General features: G+C 42.7%; 1 protein-coding gene across 1 annotated transcript in view; it reads right to left on the bottom strand.

The window, feature by feature from the left end:
- TOP1 (DNA topoisomerase I) overlaps window positions 1-23683 on the bottom strand; it is a 148646-nt gene that overhangs the window by 56007 nt on the left and 68956 nt on the right. Inside the window, exons 8-10 of the mRNA XM_030213569.1 lie at window positions 20955-21052; window positions 9642-9757; window positions 8709-8830 (exon numbers count right to left, since the gene is read on the bottom strand). Coding sequence (XP_030069429.1) covers window positions 8709-8830; window positions 9642-9757; window positions 20955-21052 — 336 coding nt within the window. The remainder of the gene's footprint in view (window positions 1-8708; window positions 8831-9641; window positions 9758-20954; window positions 21053-23683) is intronic.

Below are 23683 nucleotides of genomic sequence, written 5' to 3'. Positions count from 1 at the left end.
TGAGTGATGATTGACATTCTCTTTATGTGCTGGCTGATATCATTCAAGACTTGGAACCAGCTGATGTGGCCACAAAATGCCTCTGACAAAAGAACTTCATTGCATCTTGTGATACCTATGAAAATAAAGCTGCAAAGCAATTTGCTCAAAAGGCTTCTCATAGTAGCAGTTATGGCCTAGCGGACATAGTCCATAATGGCCTGCAACAACTATGGCTCTAGAGCCCCTGGAGATCCCAAGAGGACTCCCCCTCATCCTTGGCTTATCCACTGGGTGGGAGTGGGACACATTTGCATCCCTGGTTTTGTGTGCTGCATGCCCTGCAGCCCCAACTGCAAACTTTGATGGGTTGGTGGTAAAATGGCCACGGTTTCTGCCAAATATGAGAGAATCACGGCCGGCAGGGACTGATTTAGGCAATGTAGCATCGCTGTAATTCTTCCGAGGGGGGGGGGAGAGGAGAGGAGGTTTGGTCTGGGATACCATCCCCCCCCCCCGACTATCCCCATCACAAATGGGGAAAAAGGAGCAGACAGCACTGCTCTGCCGTCAGCTCTTGCAGTCCCTGCACCACTCTCCCCTAGGCATCCTTGAGAGGTGACTGAACAAACCTCTCCCCCTTTAGACCCAACCTTCCTGCATCACCCTGCCAGGGACGGGTCTCCAGGAATCTCTGCTGCTGGTGCCTGTCCTGCTTTCAGCTGCCTTCACTTTCTCCATCTCCATTTTTTTTTTTAATTTACATTTTCGAACATCTTTATATACCCAGGAAACAGCATGAATCACTGAGCAATACCAGCCAAAAGGACTCTACCGCAACAAACACAGGAGGGGGACTGCATCCTAGGCGTCAAGCAGAGACAAATAAACCTGCTGAACCAATCCAACCTATACCATCCGCTGAACGTAGAGAAATACTGGAGAGTTCCAAGCTGCATCAGCTCTTATACTTGTGATGTCACTAGAAAACTTCAGTTCTCTACCTCCATCTGCTGGTAGGGGTTTGCAAACCATTGTTTTGGACTGGTCTAACAGGATAAGGAAAGAATCATTGGTCCCATCCAGCCTACATAGTAGAGCTTCTTCCTTTTAGCTTCTATCACCCTGAGCAAAGGAACATACATATTCCCATATAAAAACCAACACCAGCTCTCCCTATCCCCAACTACCTTCTACCTCTCAACCCTCCTCTTTCCAACAGTGCTGGCTTCTACCTCTTCTACTGGCAGGTCATGTCAACTTTTAACTTCCGCTTGAATTAAGTATTGGTTTTGTAAGAGTCAAATACCCCAAATCCCTTTTATGTTTTCTTGTCAAGTTTTATCATAGCCCACAAAGCCACCCAAATTAGTGAGGTGGCTGTTCAAAATAAGAAGCCTCCCCATGCTCAACTATGCTCAGGTTTTTACCATGGTTTCTCTTTTGCAGGTAATACCAACCTTCCTGGAAACAGGGATGGCTTAGCCATTAGGAAAACTAGGCGGTTGCCTAGAGCAGCATTTTCTGGGAAAGGAACCACAAAGAGTAGCTGCAGCCAAAGCAAGACAGATCCTAACAGCCACATAAACAGAACAAACAACTTGTGGTTTTAACTGTTTAATATTAAAAAGTACGCTGTCCAATTATGTGATTATATAGAATCAATATGGGATGGATAATATTGTTTAATTTTGAAAATTGTGTGTGTGTAGGAGGGGGAGAGGAATAGAGGGAGGTGGTAGGAACTGGAAAGTTAACTGAAGGGGAAAGTTGACAGTTTGTCTAGGATGGAGATCGGCCATAAAACGTGGAGGAACGCTCTACCCCTATGACCGTAATACAAATGAACCACAGAGTAGGGTGGGTAGGCTCTTCCATTGTACACAAGGGAGACGCAGAAGTTCTTGTACTTGGTATTTTATTGAAAATACTAGACTTTGAGCCCGTAAAAACGGGCTATTATAGGAAGGGGGGGGTTGAAAGGCCCGCCCCCACAGCCGAGTTCGTCGCTGCCCCTCCCCCTCCGAGTTCGCGCCCCCCCACCGAGCCGTCACCACCCACCTTCCACCCGGCCGGGCCCTCGCTCCGCTATTGAAACAGCGAGGGTCCGGGAACGCAGCACTGAGCTCTGCTGAGCTGCCGACGTCGGCCTTCGTTCTTCTTCTCTGCCTGTCCTGCCCTCGTGTGACGTAACGTCGTCGAGGGCGGGACAGAGGCAGAGAAGAAGGAAGGGTGATGTCGGCAGCTCAGCAGAGCTCAGTGCTGCGTTCCCGGACCCTCGCTGTTTCAATAGCGGAGCGAGGGCCCGACCGGGTAGAAGGTGGGTGGCGGCGGCGACTCGGGTGGGGGGAGCGTTAGACGGCGGTGTCCCTCCCTCAGCATTAATGCGCAGTACAGACCCTCTGTGTTCCGCCTCCCGTCATCATGTATTGACGTGGGGGCGGGGCAGAGGTCTCTACTGCGCATTTGCGAGTGAGTACGGTCACTCGCCGTTTATATGTTTGATGTCAAAAGACAACACAGAATAATGGAACAGAAGTGTATTGGCAATTAGTACATCTCAATTCATTGTATGATTATACTACACTTACATACAGAAGCAACAATACTTTTATTACAAAATTAGCTTTTATTTCTTGCATATATTTCTAAAGGCATTTATTTTGCCTTATTCCTGTTCCTCTTTAGTCTAATATTAGTAAGAAAGGCCCGTTTCCGAAGAGCATGAAACGGGCGCTAGCAAAGTTTTCCTTTCCTCCCCCCCCCCCCCCCCCCCACCTTCCAGGCACAAGTTGCTTGGGTCATTCGGTCCCCCATGACAGGTTTTTTTTTTTTTTTTTGCTGTTGGCGATTCTCCGTGGCTTGTGGGTTCCCCACCCCGCCGTCGACGTGATCGCGTTGCGTGACTGCCTTCCCTGCCCCGCCGTCGAGGATGACGTTTTTGTTGCCGATTCTCCGAGGCTTCTGCAGTCCCTGCCCCACTGGTGACGTGATCGCGTTGTTTCCCCGCCCCGCCGTCGATGTCGCGCCAAACGTCGTGATGACGTTTTGACAAGAGAGCGGGGCACCCATCGTTGAGGGTGGGCAGGCGGACATCTCGTTTCCTGGAATGTGCTCCGCCCTCCTCGTGATGACATTCTGAGTGGAGGGCGGGGCACAGGACGCCTCACACTTCCGTTTTTGAGCTATGGGCAAAACGGATATCTCTGGAGCCTCACACTTCCGGTTTGGAGGCTTCATTTAGAACGTTGGGGTAGCGAATTATGTCCGGAGTGGTGCATGAGTGAGAGTGAGTGAGCTGACAGCCTAGCCTTCAGTGTTTCCCTCCCACAGAGTGAGCTTCAGAATGTTAACAGGTGAGAATTATCCTATATAATAATTCTCACCTCCAACAGGATGTGCCTGGGACCGTGCCTGCCGGAAGTAGTCTGCTAGGCAGGCACATACTGACCTCAGTGACAGACAATTTGGCAAAGCAAAACAATCTGAGTGCTGGCCATTAGGACACAGGGTTGATAGGAGAGTTTTAAAAGACTGAAGAAACCAAAAGTGTTCGGGGGGGGGGGGGGGGGGGACAAGTTCTGAATGAATGAAAGAAATGAAAATTTACGAGAGGAACACAATCTAAATGCCGGGCATTTGTACACAGGGTAGATGACACTTTTTAAAAAAAATGAAGGACGTGAAAGTATTACATCTTGGGGGAGGGGTGAGGAGGAAAGCGGTGGGGTATCCGGATACTGGGCGTTAGGGCCACGGGGGTACATAGACTTTTGAAAGCCTTAAGGAACCCAAAGTGTGGGAAGGAGGAAGAAAAGGAGGGGAGGGAACGGGGTGAGGGGCATTAGGAACAGGGGAGGGGGCCCTGTCACACACTCTCATTCTCACACACACACACTTGTCACACAGACAGTCTCACTTTGTCACACACCCGCACATTCACTCTGGCTCTCTCTCTCAAACATACACACTCCCAGGAAAACCTTGCTAGCGCCCGTTTCATTCCTTCCAGAAACGGGCCTTTTTTACTAGTTTATATAGATAATACGACTTTAGACATTATTGTCTTTGTCACAGGGATCATTTATCTATATACAAATCCTATTTTTTTGATATATACATATATTACACACACACCTCCATTTTGAACATACACCACTAGGAAAAAGCGCCTTTATATTTGTATATCCTAGTTCTGTTTATAAGGTGATCGCGTCTTTTGCTTCGCGCAAGATCAATTCAATCAAGTTCAGACATAATTACACCTTGCACTATTGATATTTGCATTTTTTTTTTTTTTTTTTTTTAGAGAGATCACATTAGCATTTGTCCTTCATTCTCAGCTCGCTCAGTATTCTGTTTTTCTGGTTTAATGAATTCTCCATATGTACAATTACCTTTATATTTTTTTTGTATTTCTGTTGTCACACAACATTCCACAAGTCACTGGTTCTAAGCTGACTCTATGTGATTTTATTCTGACATGCATGCAGATGCCCTTCCACTGTTATTGGCGCCACATTTAAATTTACTTAGCTTCAGTGCGTTCTCCTGTTTAACTCTCGGCGTAGTCCGATGATTATTCTTCGTGATCACTTGAAGAATTGAAGCTGCATTTTTTTTTTTGTTTAGTAAGTTTTAGTGCCCACACACATTGTTTGCTAAACTGAGCGTTGTTTCACAGCTTTTTAAATGGTTGATCAGCACAAATTCTCTTCGGTTTATATTGCACCTCACTAGATCACGATTTTTTTTCTAAAAAACGTTTTTCAAAGTTGAGAGAATAGCCGGTTATCCTTTAGAAGTACATTTTCGATTCTGTTAGCTAAATTATCATTCTTTTACCTTGTTCACCGACCCACTTTCATTTTTGAGAAAGTAGATTGCTGCTTTACAATTTTGTTTCCTCGTATGTAGGTTGGAACCTGCACTTTTTCTCTCGTAATTGTTTATACAGCGCTGTCAATCTATGTTTGTTTTTTGACTCAATATCCCCAGCATGTTTTGTACAATTTGTAGATCTTTCATTCATAAATGTTATTCTAATCACACCTTTTTCAGTAGTAGCTCAAGGTGAGTCCGTTGCTTTTTAATGTATTTATAAATGACCTAGAGATGGGAATAACTAGTGAGGTAATTAAATTCGCCGATGACACAAAATTATTCAGGGTCGTCAAGTCGCAGGAGGAATGTGAACGATTACAGGAGGACCTTGCGAGACTGGGAGAATGGGCGTGCAAGTGGCAGATGAAGTTCAATGTTGACAAGTGCAAAGTGATGCATGTGGGTAAGAGGAACCCGAATTATAGCTACGTCTTGCAAGGTTCCACGTTAGGAGTTACGGATCAAGAAAGGGATCTGGGTGTCGTCGTCGATGATACGCTGAAACCTTCTGCTCAGTGTGCTGCTGCGGCTAGGAAAGCGAATAGAATGTTGGGTGTTATTAGGAAGGGTATGGAGTCCAGGTGTGCGGATGTTATAATGCGTTGTATCGCTCCATGGTGCGACCGCACCTGGAGTATTGTGTTCAGTACTGGTCTCCGTATCTCAAAAAAGATATAGTAGAATTGGAAAAGGTACAGCGAAGGGCGACGAAAATGATAGTGGGGATGGGACGACTTTCCTATGAAGAGAGGCTGAGAAGGCTAGGGCTTTTCAGCTTGGAGAAGAGACGGCTGAGGGGAGATATGATAGAAGTGTATAAAATAATGAGTGGAATGGATCGGGTGGATGTGAAGCGACTGTTCACGCTATCCAAAAATACTAGGACTAGAGGGCATGAGTTGAAGCTACAGTGTGGTAAATTTAAAACGAATCGGAGAAAATTTTTCTTCACCCAACGTGTAATTAGACTCTGGAATTCGTTGCCGGAGAACGTGGTACGGGCGGTTAGCTTGACGGAGTTTAAAAAGGGGTTAGATAGATTCCTAAAGGACAAGTCCATAGACCGCTATTAAATGGACTTGGAAAAATTCCGCATTTTTAGGTATAACTTGTCTGGAATGTTTTTACGTTTGGGGAGCGTGCCAGGTGCCCTTGACCTGGATTGGCCACTGTCGGTGACAGGATGCTGGGCTAGATGGACCTTTGGTCTTTCCCAGTATGGCACTACTTATGTACTTATGTACTTATGTACATTCAGGTACAATGGGTATATATCCCTGTCCCTGGAGGGCTCACAATCTAATTTTGTACCTGAGGCAATGGAGGGTTAAAGTGACTTGCCCAAGATCGCAGCAGTGGGATTTGAACCAGCCACCACTAGTCTACTCCTCCACTCAAATCACATTCAATATTTTTGCTGCACATATCTATCCCTCCATAACTTATGAATGGCATACTTTATTATATGTTTTATGACCTATCTGCAGCCTGACATTCATTTTATGCAACATCATATACATTACTTGTTTTGTATTATTTCTGTATTACACACCCCACCATTTTAAAGCCCACCTTTTTTGACATGCATATGCACGTCTTTAGATTTTTGTTTTTTTTTTCTGGTGCCACATACACGAGTGTGTCGTTCCGTTTATCTCTCGGCATAGAACAATGGTCACTCTCAGTGAATTCTTTGTCTGGTTGGTGCGTTTCTTTTTTTACCCCTTACACACAATGTTTGTTTCAATTAAGCACCGACTCGCTTGTTTCAGTAGGTATTTTAGTATGTATCTTCTCCATTCATCATTGCTCGGCACGGAGTCACTACCTTTCTACCACTACTTTTCACAGCTGACAGAGTTAACGTAGATCTTTAGGATGTACATTTTGGAGTCTGCTAGCTTACGCGAGATATTCCTTACTCCTCTTTTACCTTTAGTCACAGATTACTTCTCCTATTTAGGACATTGAGTTTTTGTTTCCCTACAGTACTGCGTTGCAGTAATCTCAGGTCGGTATCTGCGCTTTCTTTCTCAATTTGCAATAGCTAAGTAGTATTGTGGTCCCTGATTGTTTTTTTTGTTTTGAAGACAATATTACACACTCTGTACATTTTGTATACATTAAAAAAAAAAATTATATATATATATACACACACAAAGTGGAGCACAGTTAGTACACACACCATTAAAGCGCCTGATTGTTTTATACACAGTAAAAACCTGCCTTCCAAAATCATAAAATTAAATGCATGGTACTCGATGGTAGGCTGTATTGGAAATGACCTTGCGGTAGCTACAACAAACTTCCTTGGCTTGGAAATGAAGCAAAGCAACATCTTGACGCTGTAATATTTCATTATTGTTCCAGTAATAAGTGCACCGATAGTACACAGTTACATAGCCATGCCTGTCGAACACCGCGTACTAACGGTGCTCCACTGTATATATATATATATTTTTCCCCACATTCCTAGGCTTTAGCATTATTACGCTATTTGCATCCTTTTGGTACTTATGAATGGCATACTATAGAAACCATGCACTTTGATCCATTTTATTTTGGTAGCCCCACTGACACGATTTTATAGATTACATGAGGTCCTAAATTTTGTCTGAGTAATTTTAACAAATGTAATTAGATATACCATTTTATCTTTTACTGCATCTTACATATCCATTTTTGATGATATAGATTTATTATATCATCATTGTCACAAAACGCCTAGCCACCTGCCTGGGGTTACCCCACAGCCACCTAGAGGGTCTATCCCCAGCACAGCTCAGGTCTGCTTGCACCTGCCGCTCTTGCTCTTGAATCGCAACTGCCTCTGGGCGAATCTTCCGCTCTCAAATTATTCCCAGTGATTTCTAGGTTACTGGAGCCATACTCCCAGTGTTCTCAGTTCCCAGAAAGCACTCACAGACCCAAAACACAAACTACCAGGATAAACAATAAACTAAATATTGTCGTCTTACATTGAACAGTGGAACAAAATAGTGTAATTAGCAAACATTAACAGGTAACTGAAACATGGATCAATTATAACATTAACATTTGCATACTGTCTGAACAGTACCTGGGAAGATCAGGACATATATAATTCATCGAGCCTCAGCAAAATGATCTCTCTCTCTTTTCTCCCGGGCTAAGACTGAAGCAACAGCCAGCAACAACTGCTGGGTACTTTCAAACTCCAAGCCGATCAGCGCCAAGTTTTAAAAGTATACTGCTCACAGTATTGTAGATTCACTTCTTCACTGAGTGAAACTAAAAGAGGGCATGCACTTTTCTATAACAGCTTTAACATAAAACATGCACCACCTGCTGGCTGAACTAGAGAAATGCATTTCAAGAGTTAATAAATGCAATATTACAGGTTTAAAAAACACACTTGTCACAATCATACATTTTATCTTTTAAAGCCCTGCTAATATACAATAATCCAATATTTTTGCAGATTTCATTATATCTTTGATTTAGCATTTTTTTTAGTTATTTATTGTTTCATTGTTCAAATGAAATATTTATTTGTTCATATACATATTAAGGTTGCTTTTTCATATACTGTGTTATCGATATGTTTATATATTGTTTTGTTTATATGTACCTTTTCTAAACACCTGAGGCAGGCGTCCATGCACCAAAACAAAGCCATTGTGTCGAATAAAATACCAAGTACAAGAACTTTTGTGTCTCCCTTGTGTACCCTGGAAGAGCCCACCCATCCTATTCTTTGGTTCGTGAGTTTGTCTAGAGTGCCCAATGCCCTTATACTGCCCTGTCTGGAAGTCAGATGCAGCCATACCATTGCTGTTTAGGTTCTAATTTGTCATCCACCATACCTTTTTCCAGTCTTTGAAGAAGTTTTTCCTAAAGATCTCTTTTGTAGTGTACTCATGGTCAAGCATTTTTGCAAAGAAAGTCGCAACTTCTTCAGCTTTGGGGCTCAGCTTCGTGGCTTTCCCTGGAAATTCAGCAGCCATTAGAACATTTACTAGCAGTACCAACCCAACTGCTCAGGTTTAACAGCCAGCTGGCCCACAGCATCCAATTCCTGATACAGTTACTACAGGAAGACTGCAATGAACACTTATTAGTGCACCCAGATAGCTAATCTTTTGTTATTTTAACAATCTGGCTTTTACGTTGATAAAACAGATACACAACATATGGATGTACAAAGGGCAAAATACCCAAATTCTCAAGCAGATTATTTTTCAGCAACTCAACTTTTCTCTTTTGGGACACTTATGTTGTAAAGATTCTTTCCTCGCATGACTATGATCCCCTTAGGCCCCAGTGTATGCTTCTCCCTTTTAGAGAAGACTGACTGGGACTGTATTAAGTTTTTCCTGACTGTGCTAGGAGGTTCTGTACCCAAACAGGGAGTACCCTGAGAAAGTGGGCTTAGACATTTGTACTACAAACACATGACTGTATATCTTTTTTTTGTAATAAACCTTAGCTGCCTAATTCTTGTCTACTTAGGTCTCCTTGGATCACTTCTAATGCCTACATCATCTAGATTGCCAACTCTACTGCAGATTTTAGAATCATCTAGATAAAAACATTTTCAGTGTTACTCACGAAAAGAGAAACAGATCCAGGACTGATCCCCCCTCTTTTCTTGAGATATATACCTTTAAAGGCTATCCTATGTTGCCTATCACAAAACCAGTTTCTAAACCAGTTTACCACTGTGGAGACCAACCTTAAGCTATGCAGCATAGTTATTCTAATCCACCAGGTTCCATAAAATGGCCAACGATACTCACCATCATAGTAAAACTTCACCTTGTCTGGCAGTGACTCATATGGTGGAGCAAAGATGGGACCTTTGTGTTCAAGGAATTTCCATTTAATGCCATCAGCATAACGTTCTTCTTCCCACCTTTACAGAGAGAGAAATGACGGTGAACATTCCACTACCCTACCTGCCCACTTTGGTTCAAAAATAAGTTCTCAGTATGAGAATCAATTACAGTCCAAAATTCCCAGGAATCTGCAAGACTTCTTTACTTCATTAAGCAAACAGCCTAGCAGAAAACGTATACAAAATGCTACTTCATATCAAGAATACAAACATAGTGATGACAGATAAAGACCTGAATGGCCCACCCAGTCTGCCCAACAGTCACACTCATTCTCAATTCTAGATTAAGTCAATAATGAATATGATATTATATACTTTGTTGTTTGTGGGACAGAGCGTAGAAGTCCGCCCAGCTCAGTCCTTATATTGATAAATGAACACATAACATAGTAAACTGCTAGCAGATACAGCCAGACCCCAACTGCCAGCTATAGAAGCTTGATCGCATATTGCTCCTTCTGTTGTCTTCCTCACTGATTTTCTATCATCCTGGGTAGATAAGCATGTGTGTTCCTAGAATTGATCCAGCACCACTTTAGGTCCAAACCCCCTACCTCTGACATTGTAACAGCTACCAAACCTAATCAAACTTATTTGAACTTCTGACCTAGGTCTCTGGCAAGACTTCATTAAGAGTACCATGTATGATTCTGGAACCCACACCTTGAAAAAGACTTAAACAGGATGGAGTCAGTCCAGAAGGCCACAACTAAACTAGTCAGTGTTTTTTGCCATAAAGTGTGTGGGAAAAGGCAAAGATCTCAATATGTATATTTTGGGAGACGGCCAGGAGAGGGGACATATGATACAGACATAAATACCTCTGCGGCATAAATGTACAAGAGGCGTGTCTCTTTCAATTGAAAGGAAGCTCTGGAACAAGGAGGCATGGAATGAAAGTGAAAGTGGACCAACTTAGGATAACCTGAGGACATACTTCTTCATGGAAGGAGTGATGAATTTGTGGAATGGTCCCTCGGTGGACATGAAGACTGTATCTGAATTAAAGCAATCGGGACAAGAACATAGGATCTCTGAGGCAGGGATAGTAGATGGCATGGATGCACAGGATGTATAGGCCACATGGCATTTATCGGCTTTCAAGGTTAGGTTGCTATGCTTCCTATATTTGCCCTTATTTTCTCTTTGAGGCTATAACGCTTTCCAGGCCTCAGTTCTTGGAGGCATTAAGGGTGGGTTATTTGAAACACTGCAACCCCCCAACCCTGTCTCCCTGATTTTACTCTAGGCATATTTTCGTCAGGTGAAGCATAAATGGCTTGCATAATTTTTAATACGCTCCATGGTCTCAGTCCAGAGTATTTTACACACTCTATCATTACTAGTAGAGGAATTCAATTTAAATTAATTTCGATTCCTCTTTCCAATTCAAAGCAACTAAGCACTGGAATGCTTTCCTTTTATATCCATGACAAATTTCTTCTAATTTGAGTTTTTGTTAGACTATGAAAACATACAAAGTATTATGCTAACGATAATTGAATATTGTTTTAAATAAGAACCTAAGTGTTGCCATATTGGGACAGACCAAAGGTCCATCAAGCCCAGTATCCTGTTTCCAGCAGTGGCCAATCCAGGTCACAAATACCCGGCAAATCCCAAAAGAGTAAAACAGATTTTATGCTGCTTATCCTAGAAATACTTGTCAAAAATCTGTGTGGCTTTTATTTTCTCCTCCACTTCTATTATAACTCACAAAAAATATAGGAGAATATTTTCAGAAACACTTATATAACGGATGTAAGGTAGGGTCTCATACCTTAAAGCACGGCTACTATTCACATCACTCCCGTGGTGAATCTATGCTCGTGCATCAAAATATAATCATTGACTCATACCTCCACCGTCCTATACTTAACTCTTACTACAATAAAATTAATCTACTGTAGAGTATAAACAAGACACCTAGCTCAGCGAACTTGCGCTCCTTATAACCAGTGTGCCTGTGTGCCCCGACAGGTGCCTGTTTCGCAACGCTTCGTCAAAGGGAACTCTCACCATCTGGCCTGAAAAATCATAAACGTGTCTTAGATTAAACATCAAACAACCGTGTTTCTTCAAAACTTATCTCAGAGTAACGGACTTACTGTTGTGTGTCTCATCATAGCTGACCGCTGTATACTCAAAAGATGGCGACTACAACGCCCTTTAACTACTACTGTGTACGGAAACAGCTGAAACTCATATCCGCATCTCATCAGCGGGACTAGTGCTTTACAAAAAACAGCCCCACTGCAAATACGCGGTGAGAGCCTCTGGTTCCACCGTGTCTAGTCGGTGGATCCCAAAGTTGAGCCATCAGATAGAGGGGGAGATTTCAACAGGAAACTGTTACAACGTGAGACCTTTTGGATCCACCAACTAGACACGGTGGAACCAGAGGGTCTCAACACGTATTTGCAGTGGGGCTGTTTTTTGTAAAGCACCAGTCCTGCTGATGAGATGCGGATACGAGTTTCAGCTGTTTCCGTACACAGTAGTAGTTAAAGGGCGTTGTAGTCGCCATCTTTTGAGTATACAGCGGTCAGCTATGATGAGACACACAACAGTAAGTCCGTTACTCTGAGATAAGTTTTGAGGAAACACGGTTGTTTGATGTTTAATCTAAGACACGTTTATGATTTTTCAGGCCAGATGGTGTGAGAGTCCCCTCTGACGAAGTGTTGCGAAACAGGCACCTGTCGTGGCACACAGGCACACTGGTTATAAGGAGCGCAAGTTTGCTGAGCTAAGTGTCTTGTTTATACTCTACAGTAGATTAATTTTATTGTAGTAAAAGTTAAGTATAGGACGGTGGAGGTATGAGTCAATGATTATATTTTGATGCACGAGCATAGATTCACCACGGGAGTGATGTGAATAGTAGCCGTGCTTTAAGGTATGAGACCCTACCTTACATCCGTTATATGTGTTTCTGAAAATATTCTCCTATATATTTTGTGAGTTATCCTAGATATAAGCAGTAGATTTTCCCAAGTCCATCTTAATAATGGCTTATGGACTTATCTGCCGTCATCTACTATGTTACTATGTAGAACAGAATAGAAAATGGACACAAGCAAATATAAAATAGGATGCCAATTTTTAATTTGTCTTTTCAGATCAACAAATTTGACTAAAACTGTTGATCCAAAAAGACAAATTAAAAATGGACAACCTATTTTATATTGACGGCACATTTGGCTCCATCACCCACACACATCTTTAGAGACGCACAACCCCTTCCCTTACATCTGGGACAAGACTCGTGCATTCCAGAAGCCTAGTGATGACTCCAAGGGAGGATAAGCAATCAATACTAAAACAAAGAAAGATACCACAAGATGGCAGCACTTCCTCAGCCCATAAAGGAACAAAATTCAATGAAAATCTGATTATATGTTTTTTGGGGTTTCTGATGCAGTGTTATTACTCTGCTGATACCCTAAAAATTCTCGGAGTTACCATCGACCGACACCTAACACTTGAAAGCCACGCGAAGAACACAACCAAGAAGATGTTTCACTCAATGTGGAAATTAAAAAAAAGAGACCTTTTTACTTCCCAAGGACTGTTTTCCGAAATCTGATACAATCAATGGTGCTCAGTCATCTAGACTACTGCAACGCACTCTACGCCAGTTGTAAAGAGCAAATAATCAAGAAACTTCAGACAGCCCAGAACACTGCAGCCAGGCTCATATTCGGTAAGAAAATATGAAAGTGCTAAATACCCTACGAGAAAAATTACACTGGCTCCCACTTAAAGAACGCATCACGTTCAAAACATGCTCCCTGGTTCACAAAATCATTCACGGAGATGCGCCAGCCTACATGTCAGATGACAGACTTACCACCCAGGAATGCCAAAAGATCTTCCCGCACATTCCTTAATCTGCACTTCCCTAATTGCAAAGGTCTAAAATACAAACTAACGCACGCGTCAAACTTTACATACGTGAGCACACAGTTATGGAACGCATTGCCGCGCAACCTAAAGGCGATCCACGAACTAATGAGCTTCCGCAAACTCCTGAAGACCCATCTCTTTGACAAGGCATACCACAAGGATCAACCAATATGAATACACACAACTTCTTCGCATATATCCTGTACTATTTTATTATATCTGCTTGCAACACTACTATCATGCGTCATCATTATCATGTTGAACAAGATTTTCTAACATATTTCCACTAATCATGTATTGTAAGCCACATTGAGCCTGCAAAGAGGTGGGAAAATGTGGGATAAAAATGCAATGAATAAATAAATAAAATATTAATAGTGGAGATGGGTTGGGAGAATACTGTGCCAAGGAACCGATCCATGCCAAGTGCTCCTTTGGATGCAATAGGCCAAAAACTGGCACATGTCCTACCATACTGGTCTGGTGCAACAAATTCTTAAGTGGTCTGAGATTCTAAATCTGTTTTTTTTTTTTTTAAACTGCCTGAAGAAAGATCATGGGATAACTAATTTTGAAATACAGTAGATTAATGATGGCAAACCGTACACCTGCCACTTGTTCAGAACCCTTATTTTATCATCCTCACTTTAATATTCCCTTATCTCTTGTTTGTCCTGTTTGTCTGTCCTAATCAGATTGTAAGCTCTGTCGAGCAGGGACTGTCTTTTCATGTTCAAGTGTACAGCGCTGCGTATGTCTAGTAGCGCTTTAGAAATGATAAGTAGTAGTAGTAGTTGTCTTTGGGATTCTATACGGAATCTTGCTACTGTTTGGGATTCCGGAATCTTGCTACTCTTTGTCCTTAAGGCCTTATTTGTCCTGTTTGTCTGTCCTAATTAGATTGTAAGCTCTGTTGAGCAGGGACTGTCTCTTCATGTTCAAGTGTACAGCACTGCATACGTCTAGTAGTGCTATAGAAATGATTAGTAGTAGTAGTGGTGGTTACAAATGTGGCCACAGCTCTAACATTACGAGGTGTAACTTGACTTTCAAGAGTGAGGCCTACATGGTAAAGGCAATGCAGTCTGCTAGCCAATTTGAAAGAGCGTGCTTGCTGATGGCAGTCCCAAACACTGTTTGGGTCAAAGAAACAAAAAAACTGGGTGGACTTTTTATGAGTTTTAGTCTGCTCCAAACAGAAGTTCAAGGCTCTCTTGCACTCCAAAGTGTGCAGTACACTTTCACTTTTGGGGGAATGACGTTTTGAAAAAACATTGGCAGAACTATTGTTTTAAGATGGAACTAGGAGTGGCCTAGTGGTTAGGGTGGTGGACTTTGGTCCTGGGGAACTGAGGAACTGAGTTCGATTCCCGGCACAGGCAGCTCCTTGTGACTCTGGGCAAGTCACTTAACCCTCCATTGCTCCATGTAAGCCGCATTCAGCCTGCCATGAGTGGGAAAGCGCAGGGTACAAATGTAACAAAAAAAACAAACAAACCTCAAACTACCTTAGAACTTAGGATGTTTGTGCAAGATCACTCTGTTGCTGAAAAATATTGTGTGTAAGGTGGATAAGCTGCAGGCTGAAGTGACCAAAACCACAAAATAGGACCTTTCAGGTCAGGCAGCTTGGGAAGCAACTACAGGCTCAAGAACTTTTCATCAGCTGTGAGAAAACAACTCTGAGGTCCTGTGACACTGCAGGAAGCTTCATGGAAAGCTTCAACTGAACTAATGCTCGAATAAATTGAACTGCAGGCTGAATAGAGATGGGCTTATCTTTTATATGATGACTGTAAGCGCCAAGTGGACTAAGGTGAATCCTAACAAAGTTGGTTTTGAGGCGTGACTCAGATGTAGAGGCATTCAGTTTTTATGTGAAATAGGAAAACAGATCTAAGATCTAGTTTTCACAATAGATGGCAAACTTCTGCCACTTAAAATCATAAGATCTTCTATTGGAAATTCTTCTGGAAGCCAAAAGAACCCAGAGACATATTGTCTGGTGAGTTCAGAGAATTCAATACTACCATCTCAACATCTAAGATGTGAGGGCTAGGGACTGAATGCCAGGATGTAGCAGAGTCCCTCAATCTTGAATAATAAGTGTTGGAAAATATTCCAATTTAACAAGTTCTCTGAAGCTCCAGAAGTGAGAACCGTATCTGTTTTGGTCAGTAAGGGGCGATCAGTATCATGGTACCTTGATGCTGCTCAAGATTCAGAAGAGTTTTCGCAGAGAGAGGTATTGGAGCAGATACATACAGAAGGCTCTGCCCCTAATGGAGGAACAAGTAACCAAGGCTGTCTATTCTGTGATCTTAGTCTGGAGAAGAACTAAGCAACGTTTTTGTTGTATTGAGTGGTGATTTACTCTGTATTCTATCTTATTAGATTTGCAGTCTGCCTAAATTCTTAGGCAGATTACAAGCACACAGATAAAAAGATAAAAACCACACAGATTAACAATCACATAAGAAAACACATCCCACTCTCAAAAGATCTTCTGGGCAACACTCTCTTCCAAAGACCACTTGTGAGGTTGAAGAATCCAACTCGGCCTGTCTGCCAGACAGTTGTCATTCCCTGCCAGACACGTGTTTTCTACAGACATTCCCGGAGGAGAAATTAGATCTTGCATGCTAGTTTGCTTTCCTTGAGTCAATCCATCTATTCTCGACTAGCAGGTATATGCACTCCTACCAGCAGAGGGAGACTGAGAATTACTGATTAGCAATACTGTATAAGCCCCTGTGCAACACTGACCCCCCTTCAGTATTTATAGTTTATTGAAACTTGCTATACCGCCCAGGCTGACTCGCGGATCAGGGCGGTTTACAATCAAAAATAACATTTAACAGAAATTTTGAAAGGAACTGCAATATAAATGATAGGACAGGTTCTACTGTACGCCAGTAGTGTCAATTAATCTTCAAAGACAAATAAGTATAACCCAACAGGAAGGAGAAAAGCTCAGAAGGAGCAATCTGTGGCAGCTGAAGTGACACTCCCCCCAAACCAAGTGATCTATTTAACTAAAGGTTTGCTCAAAAAGATATGTTTTTAGGGCTTTTAAAAAACCTTTAAAAAGTTGTTTCTGCACAGATAGGAAGTGGAAGACAGTTCCAGTAGGAAGGTGTCAAAAAATAGAACACATGATGGCAGGTAAATTCTAATTGTGCTTGTTTTGGACTTGTCAAGACCAAACGATGGTCATTTAATGAGCGGAGTAGACGAGAAGGGGAATATGGAATGGTGAATGTGGATAGGTTGCCAACAAGTCAAGTGGAAGATATCGAGAAGGACCAGACTGAAGTCACGGATGTTAAAAGCCAAAATGATTTATTGGGACCCAACACGGTCCGTGTTTCGGCCGAAAAGGCCTTCTTCAGGGGTCTTCAAATTCGGCAGATATGGATAATCCTTCCAAAAGTACTTAATAAGCAAAACGATCTGGGCAAGTCACTTTAACCCTCCATTGCCTGCCGCATTGAGCCTGCCGTGAGTGGGAAAGCGCGGGGTACAAATGTAACAAAAATAAAAAAACAATACCAAGAAAAGAAAGCGCTAGTACAATCCAAATCCAGCATAGACTTTCAAGTCTACTATGGTGAAAAGCGCTACTATTTAAAAAACAGACTGGATATCTTCCGCTTGACTTGTTGGCTTCTTGTGTATTTTTGTGGGAGATCTGGACTCTCTTTGTTGAATGTGGATAGGTACTCAGGTAAATTGATTCTGTAAGCTTTAAATGTGAGTGTAAGCAATTTAAAAATTAAATGTTTAGTCACAGGCAGCCAATGAGTTCTTGGAATAAGGGAGAAACATGATCGTATCTACATGCACGATAGATGAGTTTTGCAGTGGTATTTTGCAACAGTTGAAGTTGCTTCAAGTTTACTTTTGAACAGCACAAGAATTATGTTCCAGTAATCAAGTCGAGAGATTAAGAGAGATAGGACCAAAGAATGAAAAGTTTTTTTTATCAAAATAATTATGAACAGACCTTAGTTGTCGGAATAAAAAAAAACAACCCTGTTTTACAGAGAGTGGAAATTTGCGGGGAGAATGTCAAGCAAGAATCCAAAGCTACACCAAGGTACCTAAAACTTTTGTTTGGACTGATTGACATATTGAAAAAATGCAAAGAAGTTGAAGGGGTGGACAGAACACCCAACCAACATGCTACAGTTTTGCCTTTGTTTAGAATAAATGTGTGATCATTTAGCCAGGTTAACAGGTCTGAAGCAGGCCAAGAGATGAGTTGTATGAATCTGTAGGGAAAAGCAGAAGGATATGATCGGCATAGAAGTGAAATAAGATGCTATAACAAAGCAAACCAGGTAGAACCCAAACGGAGAACAGGATCTAACAGCAGAAACCCCCAACAAAGTCCAGGGGAGAAAACAGCAAGACATAAAGCACTTCACCGGATCACTAAATGCAAGTAAAGGTCAGACCAGACGCAGCTCTGCAACCACGGCCCAGGTGGGTAGTGGGAATGGCCTGGAGCGACTCAAGAAAAGCAAATTAGCGTGCAAGACCTAATTTCTCCTTCCTTATCGTCTGCTCCAGACCATGTCCAACTAGTGGGAAATATCGAAGCAGTACTTAACAGGCCCTGGGCTAACACAGAAGCCCCAAAAGATACGTCCAACCTGTAATGCTCCACAAAGGAATGAAGGGATGACCACATCTCCACCCTGCAAACGTCCTGCACCCTCGTGGAGTCTGAGATGACACACAATATGAGGCTCTATGAAAGTTGTACCCTGCCCTCCTGTTCATAGGGTTTCCTGTGACCACAGAAATCTATGGAGGGTGAATCGGGTTTTTTACTTGCTTGTTTCCTCTAAAGAAACAGCAGGTCATACCGTTGGGGCTCAAATACAAGCAATTAAGGACAATGAGTTAAAAGATCTTTCTGTAGTTTTGGAAGATTCACTGTCGGATGTCCAGGATAGAGCAACCCTATTGGTGTCATTTGCTTTTGAACAAGATTTGAATGTTGTGTTAAAAGTTTTATTTTTTTTAGTTCAATAGTTTTTATTGATGACTACAACATAAACCATAGTGTCTATTTTTGTCTATTAGATTGTAAGCTCTTTGAGCAGGGACTGTCTTTCTTCTGTGTTTGTACAGCGCTGCGTACACTTTGTAGCGCTCTAGAAATGTTAAATAGTAGTAGTAGTGTCATTACAACAAACATAGCAAAAAGGATTCACAATGCCTGTCATCAACCATTTTACATAAGTACATAAGTATTGCCATACTGGGAAAGACCAAAGGTCCATCGAGCCCAGCATCCTGTTTCCAACAGTGGCCAATCCAGGTCACAAGTACCTGGCAGAAACCCAAACAGTAGCAACATTCCATGTAGAACCCAAAGAGTAGCAAGATTCTAGAATTCTAAAGAATAACAAGATTCCATGCAGAATTTCAAAGTGTAGCAACATTCCATGTAGAACCCCAAAGAGAGTAGCAAGATTCCATTCAGAATCCCAAGTACATAAGTATTGCCATACTGGGAAAGACCAAAGGTCCATCGAGCCCAGCATCCTGTTTCCAACAGTGGCCAATCCAGGTCACAAATACCCGTCAAGATCCCCAAAATGTACAAAACATTTTATACTGCTTATCCCAGAAATAGTGGATTTTCCCCAAGTCCATTTAATAACGGTCTATGGACTTTTCCTTTAGGAAGCTGTCCATTTTAAATAATCTCTTCAGGAACCCCTCCACCCCCACCCTTTTCCGTCAAAAAAAAAAAAAACAAGGAACCACCCATAGGGACCTGCCCCAGCAAAGATTACATAGATAGGGTATTTAGAAGGAGGTCATGTGACCTATGAGAAAGACATTGTACAAAGGGCTCCCAAACCAACCAAAATCTGGCCTTCCGCTTTGCAGTTAGACAAGCACATCGAGCCTCCCAATTATACAACACTTGTAATGTATTACACCGTTTTTTTTTTTTTTTTTAAGTATTTGCAAATGACTTTTTGTGGGCAAAAACTGTGGCTATACCTGAATGTTACAAAGGTTAGAAGGAAAGAAATTTTGGCCATGTGCGCACTAAGAATTTGGGTGCTACGTTCTTGCTGACCAACCATGCAAGTGCTTGGTTCACTATTTGGGGAACAAGTATACCTTTTTTTTGTTCCAGCACAACAGAGCTTTTTTGGACCTTAAGAAGATCTGTTGGAGTTAAGTTTTGGCAGGATGTATTATATTGTAACGGGAAATTTGAGTATTGTGTAATTGCTTTTTCTTTTGTTCTTCTATTTACCTGGAATCTCCATTTTGTTTCTAGACTCCTGTCTTCTCTTTTGTTGGTCTAAGAAAAATTTTTAAACGATATTCTTTGTACAGTTTTCCTAATGTTTCTATTGTTACCTGTGTTGCTTTAGTAAGTGTTTTTGCTTGCATAACTTGCAAACTTATAAATAAATTTAAAAAAACCAAAAACATTGAAGGATGGAGGCTTTCACACAGCCTGACTGCGCCAGCTTGTACTGAGTTTCTTAAGTTATTATGCCTGCTACTCTTATTCCCCCCCCCCCCGTGGCTGAAATGACTGTGGTAATACTGGTGGGCCTAGAGCTAAGAAAGAAGGGGGAAGATCTAGGAATGGCCACTGAAGACAGAAACCTCTGGGAGACAGGGTGACTCACTTCTCTTCACACCACCACTTATTGATTACTGGTGACCCCCAATCCCCTTCCCTGCCCTGTGCCATACAGACAACTAGCTTTTAAATTCAGTCTTGTACTTATGACTACCTTGTGCAACACCAGTGCACTGCTTTTCTTCTATAAATTAAACAGCTGAAGGCAGGAGACAGAAAGGAGAAAGGGCAGAGACCAGATGAATGACTTTCAGCCAGTGGCGTTCCTAGGGGGGTTGACACCCGGGGCGGATCGCCGATGCGCCCCCCCCCCCCCCCCGGAACAGTGCAATGCCTCCCCCGGGTGCCGCGCCCGTCGGCTCTTCGTTTTCATGCTCCCTCTGCCCCAGAAAGGAAGTAACCTGTTCCGGGGCAAAGGAAGCATGAAACCGAAGAGCCGACAGGGGCGCAGGCACCCCCAGCGGCGTGCACCCAGGGCGGACCGCCCCCCCCCCCCTTGGTACGCCACCGCTTTCAGCAGAGACTATCATTATTTTAAGGTAAGACTTGATACAGACTTATTTGCAGATGTACCAGATCTGTTTGAATATTTTGGAATATAGGACCCTTATTATCTCTAGTTTGGTCATAGCAAACAATGAAAAGTACCCTACAAAAGCTGAATCAAATCCCATTTACCATTTCCATTTTTGTTCCTCTTCTTTTTTTATTTTCTTCTTGGTGTCAGCCTGGGCATTTTGTTTGCTTTTGCTCTTAGATTTCTTGGGTTTGATGTCCTGCATACAGAGAATAGGAAAGTTAAATGCTGTGTAAAAAATGAAAAAGGAGGAGGAAATGAACTGTTTTTTTTCTCCTCCCTACAGAGATCATAGCTGACAAACACATTCTCCAGCTGTCTAATGCTGGGTTTACAAAGCACTCATGTATGACTGCAGTGTGAATGACCTAATACCTGTAAAAGTTTTCAGTTTTCCCTTTCTTTACATCTGAAATAACCAGAACAGTCAAGGCCTAAATCACCAGAGTGTTCTCATATTGAAAATATGGGGTTTGCCCAAATATCACTCTATAGCTTTCTAATGGAAACTGCACTAGCTTTTATCAGCCATAAGCTTTCTCTTACTTGAAGTTCCATCATGCACAAGGAAATGCACCCAACAGATGCAGATTCTGCTGCTTGGATTCAGGTCTATGTTTACAGAAAGTTTAACCACAAAACTGTTTTACCCCTGTTGATGCCCTTTACATCGAGTCAGACAGCACAATCTCACTCCTGGATTCTTATAACCAATAAAGGCAACTGCTGTAAAAATGTGAAAACTCACAAAAACTTACCGGGACTGTAGTGGATTTATTTTAGCATATCACAAGAAAATTCCATACATTCAGGAGCCCTCAGAGTGGAGGAGTAGCCTAGTGGTTAGTGAAGTGGACTTTGTTCCTGGGGAACTAAGTTCGATTCCCACTGCAGCTCCTTGTGACTCTGGGCAAGTCACTTAACCCTCCATTGCCCCTGGTACAAAATAAGTACCTGAATATATGTAAACCGCTTTGAATGTAGTTGCAAAAACCTCAGAAAGGCAGTATATCAAGTCCCAGTTCCCTTTCCCTCCCAGTCTGACATTTCAGTCCACAAGGGGAACTCTATCTGGCAAATTTGGGCTAGAATCATTCAGCCCTGTATCCCCACTCAACAATTTAAGAAGTGAAAAAAAAAAAAGTTACAAGAAATGTAGGATTGCCGAAAAAAACTGTGGAGAATCTTGCAAGCTACAAAATTTGCTATTTTATTGAGTCAGCAATCTCTGTTTAGCACTCAATATTGAAAACTTTTGTCTTTATTTTTTATTTTTGTTACATTTGTACCCCGCGCTTTCCCACTCATGGCGGCTTACATGGGGCAATGGAGGGTTAAGTGACTTGCCCAGAGTCACAAGGAGCTGCCTGTGCCTGAAGTGGGAATCGAACTCAGTTCCTCAGTTCCCCAGGACCAAAGTCCACCACCCTAACCACTAGGCCACTCCTCCAACAGGTGAGATGCAGGGAATGTTTAAGGTCTTCTCCTCCTGAGCAGTCTAAATTTTTTCCAGCTTTAAGTCTGAAATAATTTATTTGGAAAAGAATGGCTGATAGCTTCTTACTTATTCTGTTGTATCTAATGTCTACTGCAAATATAGAATGGGTCAACACTGCCACTTCCCTGATCTTCTGTGCACAAGTGCAACTCAAAGGTCTGAGAAAACCAATAGCACATGCAAAAATAAACTTGAAATCTCAGTCTAGTTTATAGCTGTATGTGACAAGAGTGGGGGTGAAGTGAGGCTGGATTATCAAAGCATCACACAGATGCCCTTTCCTCCTCCCAAAAAACAGAGGTTGGAGAGAATGATGAAGAACAGAGAAAAGAAGGACATGATGGAGATGAAATTAGTTTTAAGCAAAAAATTGTACACAGGGCATAGCATAGAAATGAAATGAAGGGAAGCAAAGAACTATCACTGCAAGAGGCGTATATGTAAATAGTCAAACAAGGAGGTGCATTAAGCAGTAAGGTGAATTATAAAATAGGATTGGGGAACTTAGATTGTAAGCTCTATTGAGCAGGGACTGTCTCTCTGTGTTAGGTGTTCAGCGCTGCATGTGTCTGGTAGCGCTATACAAATGCTAATAACAACTTGGGAAAGACAAGTCTGAACCTTTGAGAGTGGGAATTAGTAGTCTAATTAGGATGAAGAGCCTGGACTAGTATATCAAACATATAAACGACGAGTGACCAAACTCACTCGCAAATGCGCAGTAAAGACCCTCTCTGTCCCGCCCCCGCGTCAATACGTGATGACGGGGGCGGGACAGAGAGGGTCTCTACTGCGCAAGGGGAGGGACGAAACCGCCATCGCTACCGCTTCCCCCCCCCACCCCCCAAGGTCGCCACCACCACTCCCCCCGGGTCGGGCCCTCACTCCGCTATTGAAACAGCGCGGGAACGCAGCACACAGCTCAGCTGCCGTCGGCCTTCCTTCCCTGCCTGTGTCCCGCCGACACAGGCAGAGAAGGACGGCAGCTCATCTGAGCTGTGTGCTGCGTTCCCGCGCTGTTTCAATAGCGAAGCGAGGGCCCGGCCCGGGTGGAGGGGTGGTGGCAACTCCGGGTGGGGGGGGGGGGGGGGGCCCGTAGCGGTGACCTCGGAGGGGCAGCGGCGAGATCGGCGGCGGGGGGGGGGGGGGGGGGGGCCTTGCAGCACCGAAGAGAAGGGGCCTTTCAAACCCCCCCCCCCCCTCCTATACTAGCCCGTTTTTACGGCCTCAACGGCTAGTTGATAGAGAAATGAGCAGCGAAAGGTTAGATGGGCAAGATAAGGAGCAGGAAATGTGATGTGGTCAAAGAGAAATTGGCAATAACTGTCCAAC

The sequence above is a fragment of the Microcaecilia unicolor genome, chromosome 8 (genome assembly GCF_901765095.1).
Source record: "Microcaecilia unicolor chromosome 8, aMicUni1.1, whole genome shotgun sequence".
Lineage (NCBI taxonomy): Eukaryota > Metazoa > Chordata > Amphibia > Gymnophiona > Siphonopidae > Microcaecilia > Microcaecilia unicolor.
This window is presented reverse-complemented; position numbering and strand designations above follow the sequence as displayed.